At 35.1% G+C, this 20224-nt stretch overlaps 1 protein-coding gene across 1 annotated transcript in view; it reads left to right on the forward strand.

The window, feature by feature from the left end:
* Positions 1 to 20224, forward strand: part of TRHDE (thyrotropin releasing hormone degrading enzyme) — a 396580-nt gene that overhangs the window by 346966 nt on the left and 29390 nt on the right. The window contains exons 13-15 of the mRNA XM_090275652.1: positions 3026 to 3173; positions 4962 to 5059; positions 5550 to 5657. Of these exons, the coding sequence (XP_090131778.1) occupies positions 3026 to 3173; positions 4962 to 5059; positions 5550 to 5657 (354 nt within the window). The remainder of the gene's footprint in view (positions 1 to 3025; positions 3174 to 4961; positions 5060 to 5549; positions 5658 to 20224) is intronic.

Genomic DNA, 20224 nt, shown 5'->3' on the forward strand with positions numbered 1-20224 from the left:
TCTGGTACTCTGGTGTTTCCAGTCTTCACCATAGTATCTTTCCACAAAGAGCACACAAAGTCTTTTAATAATTAATAACAAAGAATAATAATACAATAGTAAACTTTTTGGTTAAGCATTTCAGCAATTGCTTTAAAGATCTATGCTCTAAGGGACAGTTATAGTGTCTTCTGCATATATTTTGAACTATGTACCAGGCCGCTTATTGGTTTTAAATGAATAGTCAATTAATGAAGACTGGAGTATGATGCTCCAAAGGGTCTGAGGATTGTGCTTTTTATTTTTTCTTAAGTTTCAAGCACTCAGAACCAACTGATTTTAAAGAAAATTCACAGTAAAATAGGCTATTTGTGTACCAGCCACTCATCTTGGCAGATTTAAGAGTTAGCATTCATAGGAATTCAAAAGGTTTTTTAAAAGGAGTTTTTGATCTTAGGTGAAAACAAAGCAGTTAAGATCAGTGCATTGCAACATCAGCTAATGTAGTCTTATTTTAATTTCCTTCTTGTGAAAAATAATCTCTTGTATGCTAAGAGATATATTTTATTGCAGGCTCCTATAAATTGGAAAAAGAGAGGGAAGGGCATGTGTGTGTGTTTGGGGAATTGGAGGAGTGGGAGGAGGAACTGTATGGCTGCATATGGGCAATCTTTTATCTATTTCTTTAGTCTATCTCATTTGACTCTCTTCCCCATTGTCTTTTCTTTGATTTCTAAATCATTTTGTATGCTAACCCAACCCCAACAGGAGAGAAGATGGACATTATCTACAACTTCTTCCTAAAATATTAATAAAACACATTTAGTTATGCCTGAAATATCTTTAAATTTGCTATTTTTCTCCTTCTTTTATTAGTGGCATTTCCCTGTGATGATGTAAATTTAGTGAAACTGCATTTCAATGTCAGGACCCTAAGTATATTTCCTACTGGGCTGATTACTTTGTGCTAATACAGTGTTCCATTCACTGGATTCCACACACTTCCCCTTTAATGACTGCATTATCAGCCATAGTAATCACAGATATCATTACTAGCCAATTACACAAACACATATCTAAACTAGTAACTTGTTCAGCAAGATTATCCTTTACAAGCCTTAATTTTGTAATGAAGCTGACCATCATCTTGTCCAATTGAGTGTGGCTACATATTTTGATCTAGTAAGCTAAATGCAAATATATTGAATTATGTAGTAGGTAATTACCTCTATATGTTTGTAACAGCACAAAATGAGGGCAATTTGAGTGTAATCTGTTTCTTATTCTATCTGAAGACTGCATTAGAGAAGGTTAACTGCTTTAAAAAATAGACCCAAACTTGTAGTAGGATCAAACACAATAGAAATGTATACTTTGGTTACATAATGGAATTGGGTGTGAGAACTGGTACTTGGGAATGCAGTCATCCAGAGACCCGGGTAGGTTTCTGACATAATCGGTGTAAGAGTTCCACGCCTACCTGGAAGATTCATTTCATGGTAGAAGAACATGGAGGAGCTAATAAGAGATATCTATGGGCTAACCCTGGCAGTAAGAAACAGTCATATTCTATTGGCTAGATCTTAGTCACATAATCATACCTAACAACTAAGGAAATGGGAATTATGGTCTGTCCTAAGAAGTAAAGGAGAGTGCAGATTTTGGTGAGCAGTGAGCAATTTTTGCCATAAAAATTCAAAACGGAACCTGTTCTAATGAATACTTTATGTGCCTTGTCATTATCTGAAAATTCTTTCAGGCGTCTTTACTTTTATTTTCTTTATACTATGTCGTGTCTTATAAAACCTAGATCCAAGCCCTGACTCTTAGACTTGTAAATATTAAACAATTAAAGAATGGCAAGTATGAAAATTACAAAGTACTTTTTTCAATTTCTTAAACAAATAAATTATGCCCATGTTACTGTAATTATTTTTCAACAGGTTAAATCATAGATAAATAGGTTAGAATAAAAGGTTTTTGAAGCTAAAACAAAATGTCTTGTAGCTCAACCGCCTTATTTCACAGATAAGGAATATGAGGCTTTAAGAGATGAATTTATTTATCTAATTGTACAAATAATTAGTGGTTTCAGGCTCTTTCTCTGTCTCAAGTCCTTTCTCAAGGAAAGTCTCTTTCTGTAACATTAGATGTCATCTTTTTATTTGTAGACATATATCCCACAAAGCATACATCATTGAATAACGTTCATCCATTTATGGAGATGAAAAACACAATAAATTGTAACTGACATAAGGCTAGTATGTTTAAATCTCTGAGAAAATATAGTATTTTTCTGATTTCTTAAAAAATAATAATTACTTCCAGATAAATCATTTTCAACTCTAAAATTGTATAATCCATGGTTTGTGTGTTATATAATTTTAGAGGAGAAAAATTTATTATTGCTATGCTAATTAATATTTAGAATTAAAAATTCAGGGGAAACAAACTACAAAATCTGAATATTGGATGCTATGTTTCTGATTTTCATAAGTGCCATGGAAAACATTTTTAAAAAACAGGCAAACATGGAAAATGCTTATATTGTAAAGTAACATAGTTACATTCAAAACTTTAAGATGCTACTTTAATTTGATCATTATTTTGAAACCAGTCTGTGTTAAATATTATTACACAGAGCTACATGAAAAATAGAGAGAATACCAGAGGAATCAAAATTTTATTTTACTAATCAATCTTTTTCAATAACTTGTGACCTCTGAAGAGTTTCTGAGGAGCACACCTAGAGATGATTTTATTCAGGTTTCACTTTTTTTCTTTCTAAAACCATGCATTTTGATATTTGTGTTCATGTAAATCTTTAACTCTCCAACACTGTATGTATTAAGGGGCATTGGCATTCAAAGTATAGAAGACTATATCTAAAAAGTGAGTAATTTCATTTTATAGCACTGAATATTGCTTCTTTACACTGTGAGGAATCTGGGTTTCTGCCTTTTATTTGCATAAATAAAATCTTCATTTTTGCATCATTATGTACCTTTTTTGCATATAATTAACATTACCTTTTTTGACTGTGCAGAGCTGGCTATTTGCCTCAGAATATTCCCCTGGAGATTATCAGATACCTGTCTGAGGAGAAGGACTTTCTTCCTTGGCACGCTGCCAGCCGAGCTCTTTATCCTCTAGATAAATTACTGGACCGCATGGAGAAATACAATGTCTTCAATGTAAAAGGATATACTTTCTTCTTTCTATTTTCACATCGTAAAGTATTTACTCATTATCTACTCTACTCAACTGATTCTGAGTTATTTCAGTTCCTTCTAATTCGTGTTATCATTTTTGTCCTGATATTCTGTGCAACAGTGATGACAATTCCTTGAAGGAGAAATTTAATACAAGCTACTTTTTGTTCTGGCCTAAAAGTGTCTATTAAGCTTAAATGCCCCAGATTTAAAAAACAAATATACATGGCAAATTCTTAAAGTTCAGACTTCCTTTCCAAGACTTAAAGGGTTCTATGTTCACAAAGGACTCAACCTGGGTAGAGGGATTGCAAAGATTTTAACACAATATACACGGTTTCAGCAAAGGCTCTGAGTCATTATTTTTTTCCAAAAGGGCATAGTGAATTCAATTTACTTCCTTAATTAACAAGGGTAAGATCAACACTGAGGCAAAAGCCCATTCATAATTGGGTCCAAGGGGACACAAGAAAGCAAACAGATAATCCAAATAGACATGCAGACATGACAAACACTCCGAAATCTTACCTGACCAGATTTCCTAAACTGGAAGCCTGGTAAACCAACATTGCGCTGCTGACACCACCTAATCTAATGTAATGATCATTTTGAGTGAGATTAAGATTAAGTACTGCTAATGAGCTTTTGATTCCTAAGTGTCTTTATCACCAGTGAGGCTTTGCATATGGGTATATATCTCTGCTTTCTGTCAACTTTGAACTCTATTTATAAGTCTTTCCTATGTTTTATAAAATAATTCTATTTCTTATGACATGACTGGCTCTGCTAATTAAACTACATATTTGGAATTACCATGACCAGATCTAATAAAAATCTGTTTATTAGAAGCATCTAAATTTCTGATGGCCATCAGAATTGCTTCTTTTTATCTTATCCTAAACCTACATGAAAACACCGCTATTTTAATTTTTTTTTAATGGGAATAGTCCTGGCTTGACTGTCAATTTTGTTAGTTTTGTCTAAGCGCTTAAAACAGACATGCGAAGAAATGTATCATTACAGTTCTGGTGTAATTTTTATATGCTGGACTTATTACACTTCTCTTCTCAACACAGAGACATTGCAATATTAAACTTTTGTAAAAGTAAAATACATTTTTGTATATATTTGTAGTTTAGTATATCAGGTCAGACATCTCAATTTCAGGAAAAGTAAGGAACTGCTTTTATTGTAATTTCAGTGCTTTCATTCTTTTGACAAATTCAGGACCACATTAAATTGAGGAGACTACCTTACATTGATACTGATATTTAAATATATTATTAACAGAATTGGTTATTGACTTTGAAATACTATCATTTTACTTACATGTGTTCTGTGCATGTCAGATTCAACAATGCTAGGCTTTCATAATAAGTTTGCATTAAATATGCTCTATTGATGTAAAACGCACAATTATTAGCTACCTATGTTCATAAACTTTACATACATTTGGATATATGTATACATGAGTGTCATCAACATTGCTCAGTATCCTTGTTTTGCTGCAAAAACTGTCATTGAAAATAATAGTTCAAATTACTTCATCGTTCAATAAGAAGAGTAGACTTCCACCATTGCAATCACATTTTATTCTTCTTTTCTATATTTGAAATACTAAGTTAAATAAAATTATCATGTCCAAAATTTTACGGATATTTTAAAAAGGGATACATTTAGAAAGCATTTTAATCTCATTATATAATTTTAGTTGTCATCATGGAGACATTTGAAACTGACATTATCTTTATTTCCCCTACTCCCATTTAGGAATATATTTTAAAGCAAGTTGCAACAACGTACATCAAGCTTGGATGGCCTAAAAATAATTTTAATGGATCTCTTGTTCAAGCATCCTACCAACATGAGTACTGTTTTATTTTACCATTTGCTTCTTTTCCCAAGAATTGTTTTGTACAATAACATACTACTAGTACCTTTGCAATTTTAGCAGTATGAGATGATCTTTCTTTCGTTCTGGATCTTTCATTTCCCTTACCTGGGAGGACTGCTGACAGAGAATATAGTTTCCACCCCTGGTACTGAGAACAAAGGCATTCCTTTGCCATGTTTTAATTTAAGGTCTGCCTTTATCAGCAAAGTCGAGATCTGAACCCATGCCCCTCACTGTAATATCACTGTAGTACTGTTTCCAGGTAGATTTTTAGTATTAATCATACTAAATTAATCATTTATATTTTGTCCATCTCTTACTCAGCAAGACAGAATTTCCGTATCTAAGAACTATTTTTCTGCTAATTATTTACTTATCTACTGTAGTGTAATGAAAGGAGTTATGCTTTCTCTCTAGATATTAACCCTGTTTAAAATTTTTTTTTCCTTTTGATGGTACATAAGAGAACTACGCCGAGAAGTTATAATGCTGGCTTGCAGTTTTGGCAACAAGCACTGTCACCAACAAGCCTCAACTCTTATTTCAGATTGGATTTCCAGCAACAGGAACAGGTAAGTTGAACCAAATCCTGATTTTTTGATATGCTATAATACTAGTTTCAGATTCTCAGTGGATGCATTCCATTTATCACCTGGAGAAAATCAAGACAAGAAAAAAAAAAAAAAAGAAAAGAAAAACTTTGGTTCAGGTTCCTAGCTTATAAGGCAACAGCATGAAAGCCACAGTGTACTTATTTTTTAAAGGTTTTATTGAGTTATGAAATGACTCTCTAAAATTAGGCCCTTATTCATTATGTATAGGTGTCAATTTATTTTGATTTTGATAACTTAGCTATCCCATGAGAACAAAATAATTAAATGTAGCCCAGACCCTAAGGTTGTTTGTAAAGGTTGTGGTATTTATTCATTAAACAACTGCAAGCATATGATATAAACAAAGTAGCATTATGTTAATATTAAAAACTAAAAACACAAAGGTTATAAAAAAGGTCTTTACTCTTTCAGTGACCCTTGACAAAAAGCTTAAACATATCTTATCTTGGAACTTCACAATACAGTATTTTAATACATTATGGGTATTAAAGTTATTTAATACAATTACTTTTGATAAAAAAATACTAAATGTCACTTGGTAATGTTAATGAAAAGAATATTCAACATAAAAAATAAGAGCTCAGTGATCTTCTTACTAAAGTTTTTTAAAACATCTTAGGTGGCTTTATATTTCTAAGGACCATTATTTTCCATTGCTTTTTGCCATTTGGGAAATTTATAACCAGTCCTCTTCAGTCTTTGGCCACTGTGTTAAGGTGAGTCTGATGAGAGAGGTGAGGAGCTAAGGGGCAATTAGTTCAGATGATTCTATTCTACCTGCCACAGTGGGCTTGTACCTGATCTGAGTGCTAGGGATGACCCCATGGGTAACAGCGAAGGGAATTTGTCCCAGATCAACATAAACAGCCACAGACAGTGTAACATACTTATGGAACAAAGTGATGTGTTCTTGTTGAGCATTATTTAGATTTATGCATCATATCTGTCTCCAGAATAAAGGTAGCTATCCTGTTATAAAACTTTGTAAAGGAATCCTTTCACTGCATTACTTAGTAATTTGGCATAATACCTCATCTTCTCTAGCATTTTCCTGTTTACCCTTTAAGTTAATGATTTCTGGTATTTTACTGAGCTAAGAAAAATATTTTATTATTATCATCTCTCGATTGACCCAACATATACTTGAAGACAGTGATTAAATCTGTGATCACTCTTCTCTAGAACTAAAACATCTTAATTTTAAATTTTTTGCTAATGGTTATCTTTTTTGCTCAGTCTTCTGAAAACATGTCAGGCTTAAAAATGTTATAAAAATATTTTCCTATTTTTTATTACCTCCTTTAATTCTACTACATATATTTAAACTATGAAAACATAAGTATTGATCCAAAATCACTACATCCAAAACTTCATTAAGACATATAATCATGTATACAGAAAAAAAGGTGAAATGTATTATTTAAATATTATGGTCTCTGCTTTCCCCCCTTTTTTTTTTAATTATTTCTTTATTTTTTTATTTATTGCTACCAACACATGCCTTGTCTCAGAGCTGATATTTATTTTTTAACCCTTTAATGGCATTTACCCTTGTTAACATATATTCTTACCATTTATTAAAATTGGACTTGTACCACTGCATTACTGCAATTTCTCTAGAGTCTTAAAGCCTAATATCACTTCCTACATTTAAAAATAAAGCTATTGGTAAAATGCTGTTCTGAAAATAATTCACTTATTTAGCAAAGTTTTATTGAGTAATTCTCAACACCAGCTGCTAGCTGGAAATCAAGGAGAAGAGGCGCAGCTCAAAATTAATAGAAGGCAGAGTTCTATCAACAGATAATTGTGCTTTGAAGCAAGAACAGAGTGAAAACACAAAGAAGGGAGGGATTCCTGCCTTGGAGGAATCACATTCTGCCTCAGAAAGGATGAGCAGGACTGTTAGATGGATGAGGCTGACTGAAGGCAAGTGTAGAACATGTGATGAGTATGTAAAGTGGGTAGAGAAGGGTTCCAGGCAGAAAGAAAGTACTCAGATTGATGTTTCACTTGAGTGTAGCGATTTTTAACTTTCTAATTTGAAGAATCTATCACTTCCATGATTCCTTATAAATGAAGTTCATTTGGTTTTAATAACTCAGCCATTTATTTGTAGTAAGATAATTAAATTTAAAAGTAATACTTTAAGGTTCTTTTGTTAATTCTCTAGTCACTTTTTTATTTTTTTATTATTTTTCTTATTTATCTTATTTTTTAAGTATATTTTATTGATTATGTTGTTACAGTGATCCCAATTTATTTTCCCTTTGCTCCCCTCTGCCCAGTACTCCTCTTCCCTCCAGCAATCCCATCCTCCTTAGTTCATGTCCATGGGTCGTGCATGTAGGTTCTTTGGCTTCTCCCTTTCCTATGTTATTCTTAACTTCTCCCTGTCTATTTTGTACCTACCAATTATGCTTCTTAATCCCTGCACCATTTCTCCATTTCTCCTCCTTCCCCCTCCCACCTGATAACCCTCTAAATGATCCCCATACCTATGATTCTGTTCCTATTCTGCTTTCCTCAGTTGGATTTTTTAGATTCAGTTGTTGATAGTTGTGAGTTTGTTGTCATTTTAATGTTCATAGTTTTGATCTTCTTTTTCTTAAGTAAGTCCCTTTGACATTTCATATAATAATGTCTTGGTGATGATGAACTCTTTTAGCTTTACCTTGTCTGGGAAGCACTTCATCTGCCCTTCCATTCTAAATGATAGCTTTGCTGGATAGAGTAATCTTGGTTGTAAGTCCTTGCTTTTCATCACTTTAAATACTTCTTGCCCTCCCCTTCTTGCCTGCAAAATTTCTTTTGAGAAATCAGTGGATAGACTTATAGGTACCCCTTTGTAGGTAACTCTCTGCTTTTCTCTTGCTGCTTTTAAGATTCTCTCTTTATCTTGAACCTTTGGCGTATTAATGATGATGTATCTTGGTGTGGTCCTCTTTGGGTCTAGCTTGTTTGGGACACTCTGTGCTTCCTGCACTTGTATGTCTATTTCCTTCACCAAATTTTGGAAGTTTTCCTTTATTATTTTTTTGCATAAGCTTTCAATTTCTTGCTCTTCCTCTTTGCCTCCTGGCACTTCTATGATTCAGATGTTGGCATGTTTAAAGTTGTCCCAGAGATTCCTAAGCCTCTCCGCAGTTTTTTCAATTCTCGTTTCCTCCTTGTGTACTGGTTGACTCTTTTTTTTTTCCTTATGTTCTAAATCATTGATTTGAACCCAAGTTTCCTTCCCTTCACCATTGGTTTTGTGTAGATTTTCCTTCATTTCATTTAACATGGCCTTAACTTCTTCCCTTATGCATTTGCCATACTTAAGCACATCTGTCAAGTCTGTGAGCATCTTTATCACCAGTGTTTTGAACTCTATGTCTGTTAGATTGGCTATCTCCTCATCTGTTAGGCTGGCTATTTCCTCATATGTGAAGTTGGCTATCTCCTCATCACTTAGCTCTATCACTAGAACCTTGATCCATCCCCTCTTTTGGTCCATACTTCTCTGTCTCTCCATCTTGACAAGCTCCTGTGTTTGTTTGCCTCTGTGTCTTAGGCAGAGTTGTCACACCTGTTACATTGCAAGGGGCACACCTGTTACATTATTAGGGGAAGAGCCCTAGGTATTCATCAGTATAGGGTGACTGGTTTCACCGCATTGTGGTGCTATAAATGGAGGAGGGGTCTGAGAGGGAACAATGCCACTTGCTCAATACTTGCCCCTTTTCCAGGCATTTTTTCCCACTTCCATATGGGACTTGCACCTTTCTAGCTATTGCCCTGGCCATCGTTCCCAGAGTGGGTGGGTTTGCAGATTTTCTAGGACCGTGGGGGCCCTTTAACCCTTTGAGTGCCATGTGTAATTGCTAAAATTTGTGTGAGAAATGGCAGGCTATTTTGCTGAGAAATGCAGAGTTTATGAAAAATGTCTCTAAAACATTATTATTCATAATAATTTGCTGAAAATTTCATGACATATAGTAAATACACTCTTCTTTTGTAAGCAATGTTCTTTGATGCAATTTAGCAAAAAATTTATTGCATTAAAAATTTTTGTTATAACAATTATTTTATAGAAAATAAATAATTTCCTTCAATATGGTTTTTGAAGTATAATATATGGCATACTATAAAACCTATGATTATAATTTGAAAACCACATAGCAACATGGATAATAAGCAAGAAGTATGCCAAATATTTTATAAATTTTGGAAAAAGAAGAAAACTTCATAACATACAAAAAAATGAACACAAATGGCATTCACACTAGAGACATATATCAATGGATATCAACAGTGAAAAACAGCGTATAAACAAAATGCTAATGCTATACTATGAAGCAATGAAAATGTCCATTAGCAAAAGTTTTCTTATCATGCACACTGCATAGAGTTTCGACAATTATTGCAAAGATAAATGAAATTAGAGGACAGTTTAAAATGTAAGTACTAATTATACAGAATTCATATGTCAGTATTTGAACAAGCATAAAAATTCAAAATTTGGATCAACATGAGAAAAAATTATATCAATATATAACCTGAGGTACAAAAAAAAAAGAACAAAACATAAAATATGATTTACTCCATTGTTATTTACATTTATAGCCATCGACAAAAGAGTCGCTGGGAATAATGCTGGTACTTTTGGGAAAATTTGTCAATGTCGCTCACAGCGATGTTGGTACTCAAAGGGTTAAAAAAGTGTACTCTGCTGAAACACCAGCAGTTTCTTCTTCTGCCCCAACTCCCTCTGGTTTGCACAGTCAGAAGCAATGAGGCTTTATTTTCCCTGGTGCTGCAGCCATGAGCTGTGTGGCCTGGTCTGGTGCTGGGAGTGCTCCCTACATGTTCTCCCCACTTTGTTAAATGTGTGACTGCGCTTTCCACCAGCCTACCGTTGCTGCTGCCACCGCACTGCATCCTCTCCTCCTGGGCTCCATGCCTCCTACCTGTGTGGATGAGTATTTCTTCTTTATAACTTTGTTTGTTGGACTTCCATGCAGCTTGATTTTCTGGAACTTCTGGTTGTTTCTAATTTTGCAGTAGTTGTATTCCTTCTTAGTTGTGGAGGAAGATGCAGCGTGTCTGTCTATGCCTCCATCTTGGCCTGAAGTACCCTCCTTAGTCACTCTTATATTCTCCTGTTTTGTTTTCTTTTGTTATTAGACCAGTAAACATACTAAGTGAAACTAACTTGTCATTTACTAAGATTTGCTCAACCAGCTGTATGACACACCACATCACACACAAGTGATCTCCTGTAGAGGGTGAAATACTCACTGAGCTACCTATGTGTGAAGATCAGAAGTTTATTTTGTACTTTTTTGGATGACAGCTTAACAATTAAACAATAATGGAATTCTGTTGGTGTTGAGTTTAACTTTTTCTTTTCTGAGATTACCTTTATTATACTGAGTCAGAAAATGGGACTGCAAGTTTTCTTTTTCTTTTCTATTTATTATCATTATTATTATTGTTATTATTTTATAATTTTGAGAGTACATTTATTAAAGCTGGGGACAGTGGAACAAGGAAGGGTATAGGGTAGAATAAGCAATAGGAGAGAGCCTAGGCTGGGCTGCTTTGGTTCCCTGAAGAGTCAGAGAACAGGGGCCTTGAGGACAGGTTCAGTAGATTAGCACAGGAAGAGCTGCCACTGCTTGTCTGGTTGCAAGTTTCCTAGGGACCTTTAAGAGTTTAGGAAATGTACACATGAGAGGGAGGGAAGGTGTGGGTGTATTTCCAAGAGGGAGAGCACACCAAGTTTTCTTCTTTCTTTTTTTTTCAATAGTGTATTTATTTATTTTTTAAATTATTTATTTATTTTTTATTTTTCTATTATAGTTGTCCCACTTTTCCCCCCATTGCTCCCCCCTAGCCCACAGTCATTGTCCATGTCCATGGGTTATTTATACTAGTTCCTTTACTAAACCCTTCCCCTACTTATCCCCCATTCTCCCTTCTCCCCCCGCCCCCCTGGTAACTGTTAGTCTATCCCTTGTTTACATGCCTCTGGTTCAATTTTGCTCATTTGTTTTTGTTGTTCATTAGTTTCCTGTATTAGGTGATATCATATGATATTTTTCTTTCATTGCCTGGCTTATTTCACTAAGCATAATTCTCTCTAATTCCATCCATGCTGTTGCAAATGGTAGAAGTTCCTGTTTTCTTTCTGCTGCATAGTATTCCTTTGTGTAAATGCACCACAGTTTTTTGATCCACTCATCTATAGATGGGTGCTTTGACTGTTTCTAACACTTGGCTATTGTAAATAGTGCTGCTATAAACAGGGGTGCATAGGTTCTTTTGAATTGGTGTTTCAGGATTCTTTGGATATAATATTAGCAATGGAATTGCTGGTTCAAAAGGCAGTTCCATTTTTAGTTTTTTGAGGAAATTCCATACTGTTTTCTATAGTGGCTGCACCAGTCTGCATTCCCACCAACAGTGCACTAGGGTTCTCTTTTCTCCGCATCCTTGCCTGCACTTGTTGTTTGTTGATTTGTTGATGCTGGCTATTCTGACAGGTATAAAGTCATATCTCATTGTGGTTTGTATTTGCATCTCTGTGATGGCTAGTGATGTTGAGCATTCTTTCATATGCTTATAGACCTTCTATATGTCTCCTTTGGAGAAGTGTTTGTTCAGGTCCTTTGCCCATTTTTTAATTGAGTTGTCTGTCTTCTTGGTGTTGAGATGTGTAAGTTCTTTATATATTTTGGAGATCAATCCCTTGTCTGAGGTATCATTGGCAAATATGTTTTCCCATTTGATTGGTCCCCTTTTCATCTTGCTAATGTTTTCTTTTGCTGAGCAGAAACTGTTTAGTTTGATGTAGTCCCATTTGTTTATATTTTCCTTTATTTCCCTTGCCTTGGGGGATATATCATAGAAAATATTGCTATGTGGGATATTTAAAATTTTCCTGCCTATGTTTTCCTCTAGGACTTTTATGGTGACATGGCTTACATTTAAGTCTTTGATCCATCCTGAGTTTATTTTGGTATGTGGTGTAAGTTGGTGGTCTAGTTTCATTTTTTTGCATGTCCCCATCCAGTTCTCCCAGCACCATTTGTTGAAGAGGCTCTTTTCACTCCATTTTATGTTTATTCCCCCTTTGTGCCTGAAACAACAAACCAGTCAGTTTTGTTTGTTTGCTTGTTTTTAAGTTGAACCTTAAAAATCATTAAAAATTTTCTCCAAAGTAATGTAGTAACATACTTATAAAATATTTTGGGCACTGGCTGGTGTGGTTCAGTGGATTGAGCTCTGGCCTGCAGGTTCTATACAGGTTAGGGCACATGCTCAGGTTGTGGGCTAGGTCCCCAATTGGGGGTATGTGAGAAGCAACCCATTAATTTTTCTCTTGTACATCAATGTTTTTCTCCCTCCCTTCTCTTATCTCTGAAAATAAATAAATAAAATATATAAAAAATATTTTGGGAGATGCTCTAAGGACAGTGAATCATAGAAGTAGCAAGAATTTCAAATCTTTGGGGTGCTGTGCTGTAGCCTAATCTTGATATGCTGGAGATATAGTTTAAATAAGTGACATTGGGTTCATAAAAATGGGATAGAACTTCCATCCAAGATGGAGGCCTAAATAGACCTGCTGCATCTCGCGCCACAACTAAGAAGGAATACAACTACCTCAAAACTAGAGACAACCTGAAGTTCCAGAAAATCAAGCTGCATGGAAGTCCAACAAACAAAGTTATAAAGAAGAAATACTCATCCAGACAGGTAAGAAGGGCAAAGCTAGGGCAGAGAGGAAGCAGTGTGGTGGCGGTAGCAGCGATGGGAGCAGCAGGCCAGCAGAAAGCTCAGTCACACGTTTTAAAAAATAAGGAGGACACCTGGAAGCACTCCTAGCACCAGACCAGACCGTGTAGTTCATGGTTGAGCACCAGGGAAAATGAAGCCTCATTGCTTCTGACTGTGCAAATCAGTGGGAGTTGAGGCGTAGGAAGAAACTGCTGGCCTCTCAGCAGAATCCACTTGTTTAAAGGGCCCCAATAGTCCTAGATCATCCACAAACCCACCAACTCTGGAAACAATGGCCAGGGAATCAGCTAGAGAGGCACCAGTCCCATATGAAGGGGGAGAAGTACCTGGAAAAGAGGTGAGTGCTGAGCAAGTGGCATTGTTCCCTCTCAGACCCCTCCTTCACATACAGCACCACAACGTGGTGAAACAGGTTGTCCTATCCTGAAGAATACCTAAGGCTCTGCCCCTTACAACATAACAGGTGTGACATCTCTACCTAAGACACAGAGGCAAACAAACACCAGAGCCTGTCAAGACGGAGAGACAGAGAAGTATGGTCCAAAAGAAGGAATTGATCAAAGTTCCAGTGATAGAACTAAGTAACGAGGAAATAGCCAACCTCACATATGAAGAGATAGCCAACCTAACATATGGAGAATTCAAAACACTGGTGATAAAGGTGCTCACAGGCTTGACAGATGTACTTAAGTATGGCAAACACATAAGGGCAGAAGTGAAGGCTATGCTAAATTAAATGAAGGAAAATCCACTCAAAACCTGTTGAAGAGAATGAAACCTGCCTTCAAATCAATGACTTAGAGCATAGGAAGAAAAAGTAGCCAACCAGTACACCAAGAGGAAACAAGAATTGAAAAAACTGAGGAGAGGATTAGGAACCTCTGGGACAACTTTAAACACACCAACATCCAAATAATAGGAATGCCAGTAGGATAAGAGGAAGAGCAAGAAATTGAAAGCTAATGTGAAAAAATAATGGAAGAAAACTTCCCATATTTGGTGAAGAAAATACAGTATTCTCACTTATTGCGGGTATTACATTCTAACCCCCCCCCTCCCCGCGATTGGTGAAAATCCATGAAGTAGAAACCTTACATTTATTTTAGTATTTATATATATTTTAAGGCTTTATAAACCCTTCCCACATACTTATAAACCAGACCCAGTCCCTTATTAACCTTTCCCAGTCCTGTATTAACCTTTTCCGCACTTTTATAAACACTACTTATATTCTTAAACATATTCTACACTCTTAAACCTACATGACTTTAACAACATATGTATACAGTACCGCAAAATCCCACAATATAGTGAAAAATCCACGATAAATAATTAAATATCATATTTTTTAAAATTCCACGATACACTGAGGCCACGATAAGTAAACTGTGATATAGAGAGGGACTACTATATACATACAAGTGCAGGAAGCACAGAGAGTCCTCAACAAGCTAGACCCAAAGAGGACCACACCAAGATACATCATCATTAATACTCCAAAGAGAGAATCTTAAAAGCAGCAAGAGAAAAGCAGAGAGTTACCTACAAAGGGGTGCCTATAAGACTATCCACTTATTTCTCAAAAGAAATTTTGCAGACAAAAAGGGGAGGGCAAGAAGTATTTAAAGTGATGAAAAGCAAGGACTTACAACCAAGATTACTCTATCCAGCAAAGCTATCATTTAGAATGGAAGGGCAGATGAAGTGCTTCCCAGACAAGTAAAGCTAAAAGAGTTCATCATCACCAAGACATTATTATATGAAATGTCAAAGGGACTTACTTAAGAAAAAGAAGATCAAAACTATGAACATTAAAATGACAACAAACTCACAACTATCAACAACTGAATCTAAAAAATCCTACTGAGGAAAGCAGAATAGGAACACAATCATAGGTATGGGGATCATTTGGAGGTTTATCAGCTGGGACGGGGGAAGGGGGAGAAATGGAGAAATGGTGCAGGGATTAAGAATCATAATTGGTATGTACAAAATAGACAGGGGAAGTTAAGAATAATATAAGAAAGGGAGAAGCCAAAAAACTTACATGCATGACCCGTGGACATGAACTAAGGGGTGTGGGATTGCTGGAGGGAAGAGGGGTACTGGACAGAGGGGAGCAAAGGGAAAAGAAATTGGGACTACTGTAACAGCATAATCAATGAAATATACTTTGAAAAAATGAGGTGGATGTGAAAATTGATGCCGAGCATGATAATGCGCCGAAAAAAGTGTTTTGAAAATCTAGAGATGGTAACAGTAGAGAGAAAAATTCAAGAATTACAGTGGATGATAAATGGTATGAGTTGACATTCTGGTCCCTGTTATAATATTCAGATGCTGCAGTGCTTTGAATTGTAATGGTGATGTCATGCGTAAAAACAGATTGAGGTACGTTCAAGCCTTGTTAGGCTGTGAATTGGGAACTAAGTTCAGCATACATCACATTTCAGAAAAGAGACAAATTGCTAAGCATTCAGTAGAGAACATTACAAAAGATAAAAAGATCTTGACAACATGAGATACAAAAGGAGGTTGAGACCTAAAAATTTAACTCTACAGAAAAAAAGACATTGAAAAGTGCAAGCCTTTTTGTCTGTATAAAAAACATAAAAGGGACAGATATTAGTTTCTTTCACTGTTTGGTGCAAATAGACAAGAAATAATTGGCCTAAGCTTCACTGATTGAAATATAGGGAGTATATTGTTACTGCAGGTGAATTCTTATTTGAAAGTCTCTGTATCAAAACATTGTTGAGATCATACAGTTATCTATACAGAAATCACAATATGGCAGTATGAGGTTTTCTTTGAATAAATAACTTAACCTGAAATTAAATGTGTCCACAATAACACAGCCTCTTAATTTTGTGATAATGTGTCATTTTCCAAGTAATGTTAAAAGATACCATTTAAAGCTTTAAGCCAATACAGATGAAGATATGAAGTGTTTAATTAAAAAATTTAATAGATAGTGATACCCATTCCCTAACAAATAAATTGAAAACTAGTATCATCATTCTACTTTAAAAATACTGTCAGACAACAGAAAACATTGTACATGGTGGGATATTGTGAGTTGAAATGAATTATAAATTTATGTTGAAATTGGAAAAACCAAGATCATTTCTTAATAAAAATTTTAAGTAAAGTAGCATCTCTGTAGCTTTGTAACATACGTAATACATAAACCTCACTACTCATGCAATTAATTATAATGTTAGTAATATTGCCTTTAATAATGATGATTGTAATGAAAACTAAATTTACTTTGTTGTGTGTTTATTACATTTCAGACATTGGGATAAAGTGCTCTTAGCCCATCATCTCATCATTTATATTTTCATTTTTACAGAGGACAAATTCAAAAGTCACAAAGGTTAAATAACTTGTCAAGAACGTATAACATTAGGTGGTGAATCTGGGCTTCCACCCTTAGCCTGCCTGCCTTCTAACCCCTCCTTCAAGTGATTCTGTGGTCATATGACAAATTACCATGTAACAGTAATATATGTTTGTTCAAAAGTGACAAAAAAATCCCTATAAATTTTTAAAAGATACTCAACAGAAATCGTGTACTCTCTGCAGTGAGTATAAGCAATAATTTTAGGCAGGTTGAGCTCCATGGCACAAGCCTATGGTTCTAAAACCCAATCATGCAGAAAATCAGTAGGAGGACTGACTGAACAGTTTGCTAGGCCCCAACCTCAGACTTCTGATTCAGTAGGTGGAATGGAGCCCAAGAATTTATATTTGTAACAACTTCTTGGGTGATGCTGATGCTGCTGGTCTAGAGACCCATAGTTTGGAAACCACTCATGTGGGGAAAGGTTTCTGTCTTCGGAGTCAGAGTGAGCAGTGATCAAATCACAGCTGTTCAACGAAATGACCTTAAGAAAATCACTTGGTTTCATTATTTGGAAAATGGCGATAATATTACCAACTGCACAAGTCATGAAAGTCATATAAAAGAATTTCTATGTAATATATACCCCTTATAAAAAATCGTAAAACATTAATCACCTTTGGACTTACTTTCTAATATTTCTGACCACCCCTGTTAATGAGTGGTGTAAATTTTAAATGGGAAAAGGAGGAATCGTATAGAATAGAATAGTATAGAACATTTATAAAATGCTTTCAAGATTAGACTGATCTCTATCATTGAGCATCTAAAGATGTAGCCTGTAACATAAAATATAAAACAAAATATTATCATAGTGATTCTCAATTAGAAGTCGGGTGACAGTTTCTCCTCTCACCCCTCAGCTTTAAGAAATACTCTGAGTTAAAATTTCCAAGTAATTGTTGCTTATTCCTCTCTTTCCTTAATTAGCTGATCTTTATGGCATATGCCCCTCCATCAACCATAGGTCATTTTATCTCACAGTGTACAGAGTTCCAGCTAAGCTCCTCTGCTTTGTGCCTGCTCTCTGACCATTAATGTTTGCTTTTCTTGTGTGAGAACGTAAAGGTGGAGACACAAAGGGCACTTTCCATCATGGTCCAGAAACCTCATGTTTTCTTCCCCTAAGATCCTAGCTTATTGTCCATGTTTCCAAGTTATTATGGTCCTGTTCCCTCTGTTTGTTACACTGCTTTCTGTATTCTTCTTACTGTATATTGGCCTACTACAGACCAATAGTATAAAATAATAGTTTAAGTTTTACCAGCCAGACCTGGCATTTTAGTGCTCAGTTACCAGCATAGGCATTTTCCAGACAAGTAAGCACTGCAGGAAGTAATGGAAAGGAGAGAACTGTTCAAACCTCCAGTGAGTTGGGGTGAGGCAACTCAGTTAACTTCTCTGAATCTTGATTTTTTTTTTTTTCTAAAGCAAGGGCATTACCCCCAAATAGTCAGTGCTCACATTAGCTCTAATGGCCGAAAAGTTTCACACTCACTGTGTATTAACATAAATCATCACATTTCCTCATATTTTGTCTAATTTGAGTTCACTTCTTTGATTATGCAATTAAAGGGGTATATGCTCACTTATTCACGTATTCAGTGAGTATGTATCAGGTAGCTGTGATGTGTCAGGCACTGCTAGACACTGGGAAGGCAGCATCCCTTCCGTCAGTGCTAGTCCTCAGTGCCAGCACCTGTAACTTGCTTGGTGTTGAAAATATGTGGTTCATGTACTTACCCTGAAGATTAATGGTGGGGGCAGGGAGAAATGTTGGAAGGAAACAGAAGTTGTTCAAAATAATCACACAAGATAAGGGAGATCAGGGAACTAGCCTTGAGAGCTGGTGGTGGAAATGAAGAGAAGTGGATATATTTGAGCATGATTGAGGAAGGAAGAGTGACAAGAGTCATTGATTGTTTAGATATAAAGGGGAAGAAAAAGGATGGCATCAATGAAAATTTTCTAGAATAATTTGCTAAGGCTCAAACTTTTATGCATATGAATTTCCTAAAATGACATTTTCAAGTCTAATTCTGAAACTCTCCATAAAAAATTGCAAGGATTTAACTTTTAGCGTATTGAGAATAGACTTTTTTTTCAATAAAATTCTTTGAAAATCTCTTAAGTGTATTCAATGAAATCAAAACCCCATAGCTATTTTACACCCACTCCTACTCATAAATTCTATCGTTTTCTTTTCCCTTTTCCTAAATTGTATTCTAATACAATATATTTTGCTTTAAAATATTTTTGGATCACTGTAATAAAAATACACACACATCGTATTACAGACACATGCAAAAATAATATTTTCCAGGTCATTATAAAATCCTGTTAATCAACATAAATGCATTGCAAATCTTGAAAATCTAATTTTTTTGTTGATTTTCCTTGTTCCTATTTAGAATCTTGTTTTTCTGAAAAAGAAATACTGCAAACTTTGATGAATAATTTCCAAGTATCAAAATTATGAAATATAAAAGTAAAAATTGAGATTGACCTTTTTCGAATAAGCTTATATATTCACAGGTAAATATTACCCACTGCTGGAATGAGAAAAGTTTCACCATCAATTCTCTGTATATTTTTATGTTAAAGTTCTGAGAAGCTTTGTACATAAAAGTATTCAATGGAAATGGAAGATATTTTGTTATAGCATGTAACACAATCCTTCAAAATCTTCCCAAGTTTTGTGCCTAAAATCACACAGTGATCTATCATCAAATTTTAAAAAGTGATTACCTGAAAACTTAATTAGTTTCTTCTTCCAATTTTATGAGAGCAATGAGGTTTTAAAAATTGAAAGCTCATTTTCTAGATATCAACACAAATATTTAGAATCTTCTCTTTATTTGGCACTACAGTTAAATGCACCCTCAGAAGATACAAGATAAGTGAATGAGAAATATGTCTTTTCTTGGCAAGAGACAGAAAGTGGGAGAAGGGACTTTATGAAAAGGGAATTATCTATATAAAAGTTTAGAATGTGGAACTTGATTGCCATAGCACTACCCATACCTTTAGGTACTCCTTGAAAAGTTTCCCTTACACTTTAAAGAGCAAACACCTTGTCTGATGACCACTGCACTAGGGATGGAAAAAATGACAGGTGAATGAGCTTGCTTAGGGAGAAAATATAATGTACAGAGAAGATTCGAGGTTAACGACTGAGAAATCACCATGTTGAGTAGCAAGGCATAGTCCAGACATAAGTTGTGGCACTTACATTTAACATTTACAATATATTCCAAAAGTTGTTTATTTCCTCTACCAATTATCATAGGTTTTCTTATTATTAATCCTTTCTACTATAAATCCAAATAAT

This window comes from Furipterus horrens, unplaced genomic scaffold (assembly GCF_987537825.1).
Source record: "Furipterus horrens unplaced genomic scaffold, mFurHor1.1.pri manual_scaffold_4, whole genome shotgun sequence".
Lineage (NCBI taxonomy): Eukaryota > Metazoa > Chordata > Mammalia > Chiroptera > Furipteridae > Furipterus > Furipterus horrens.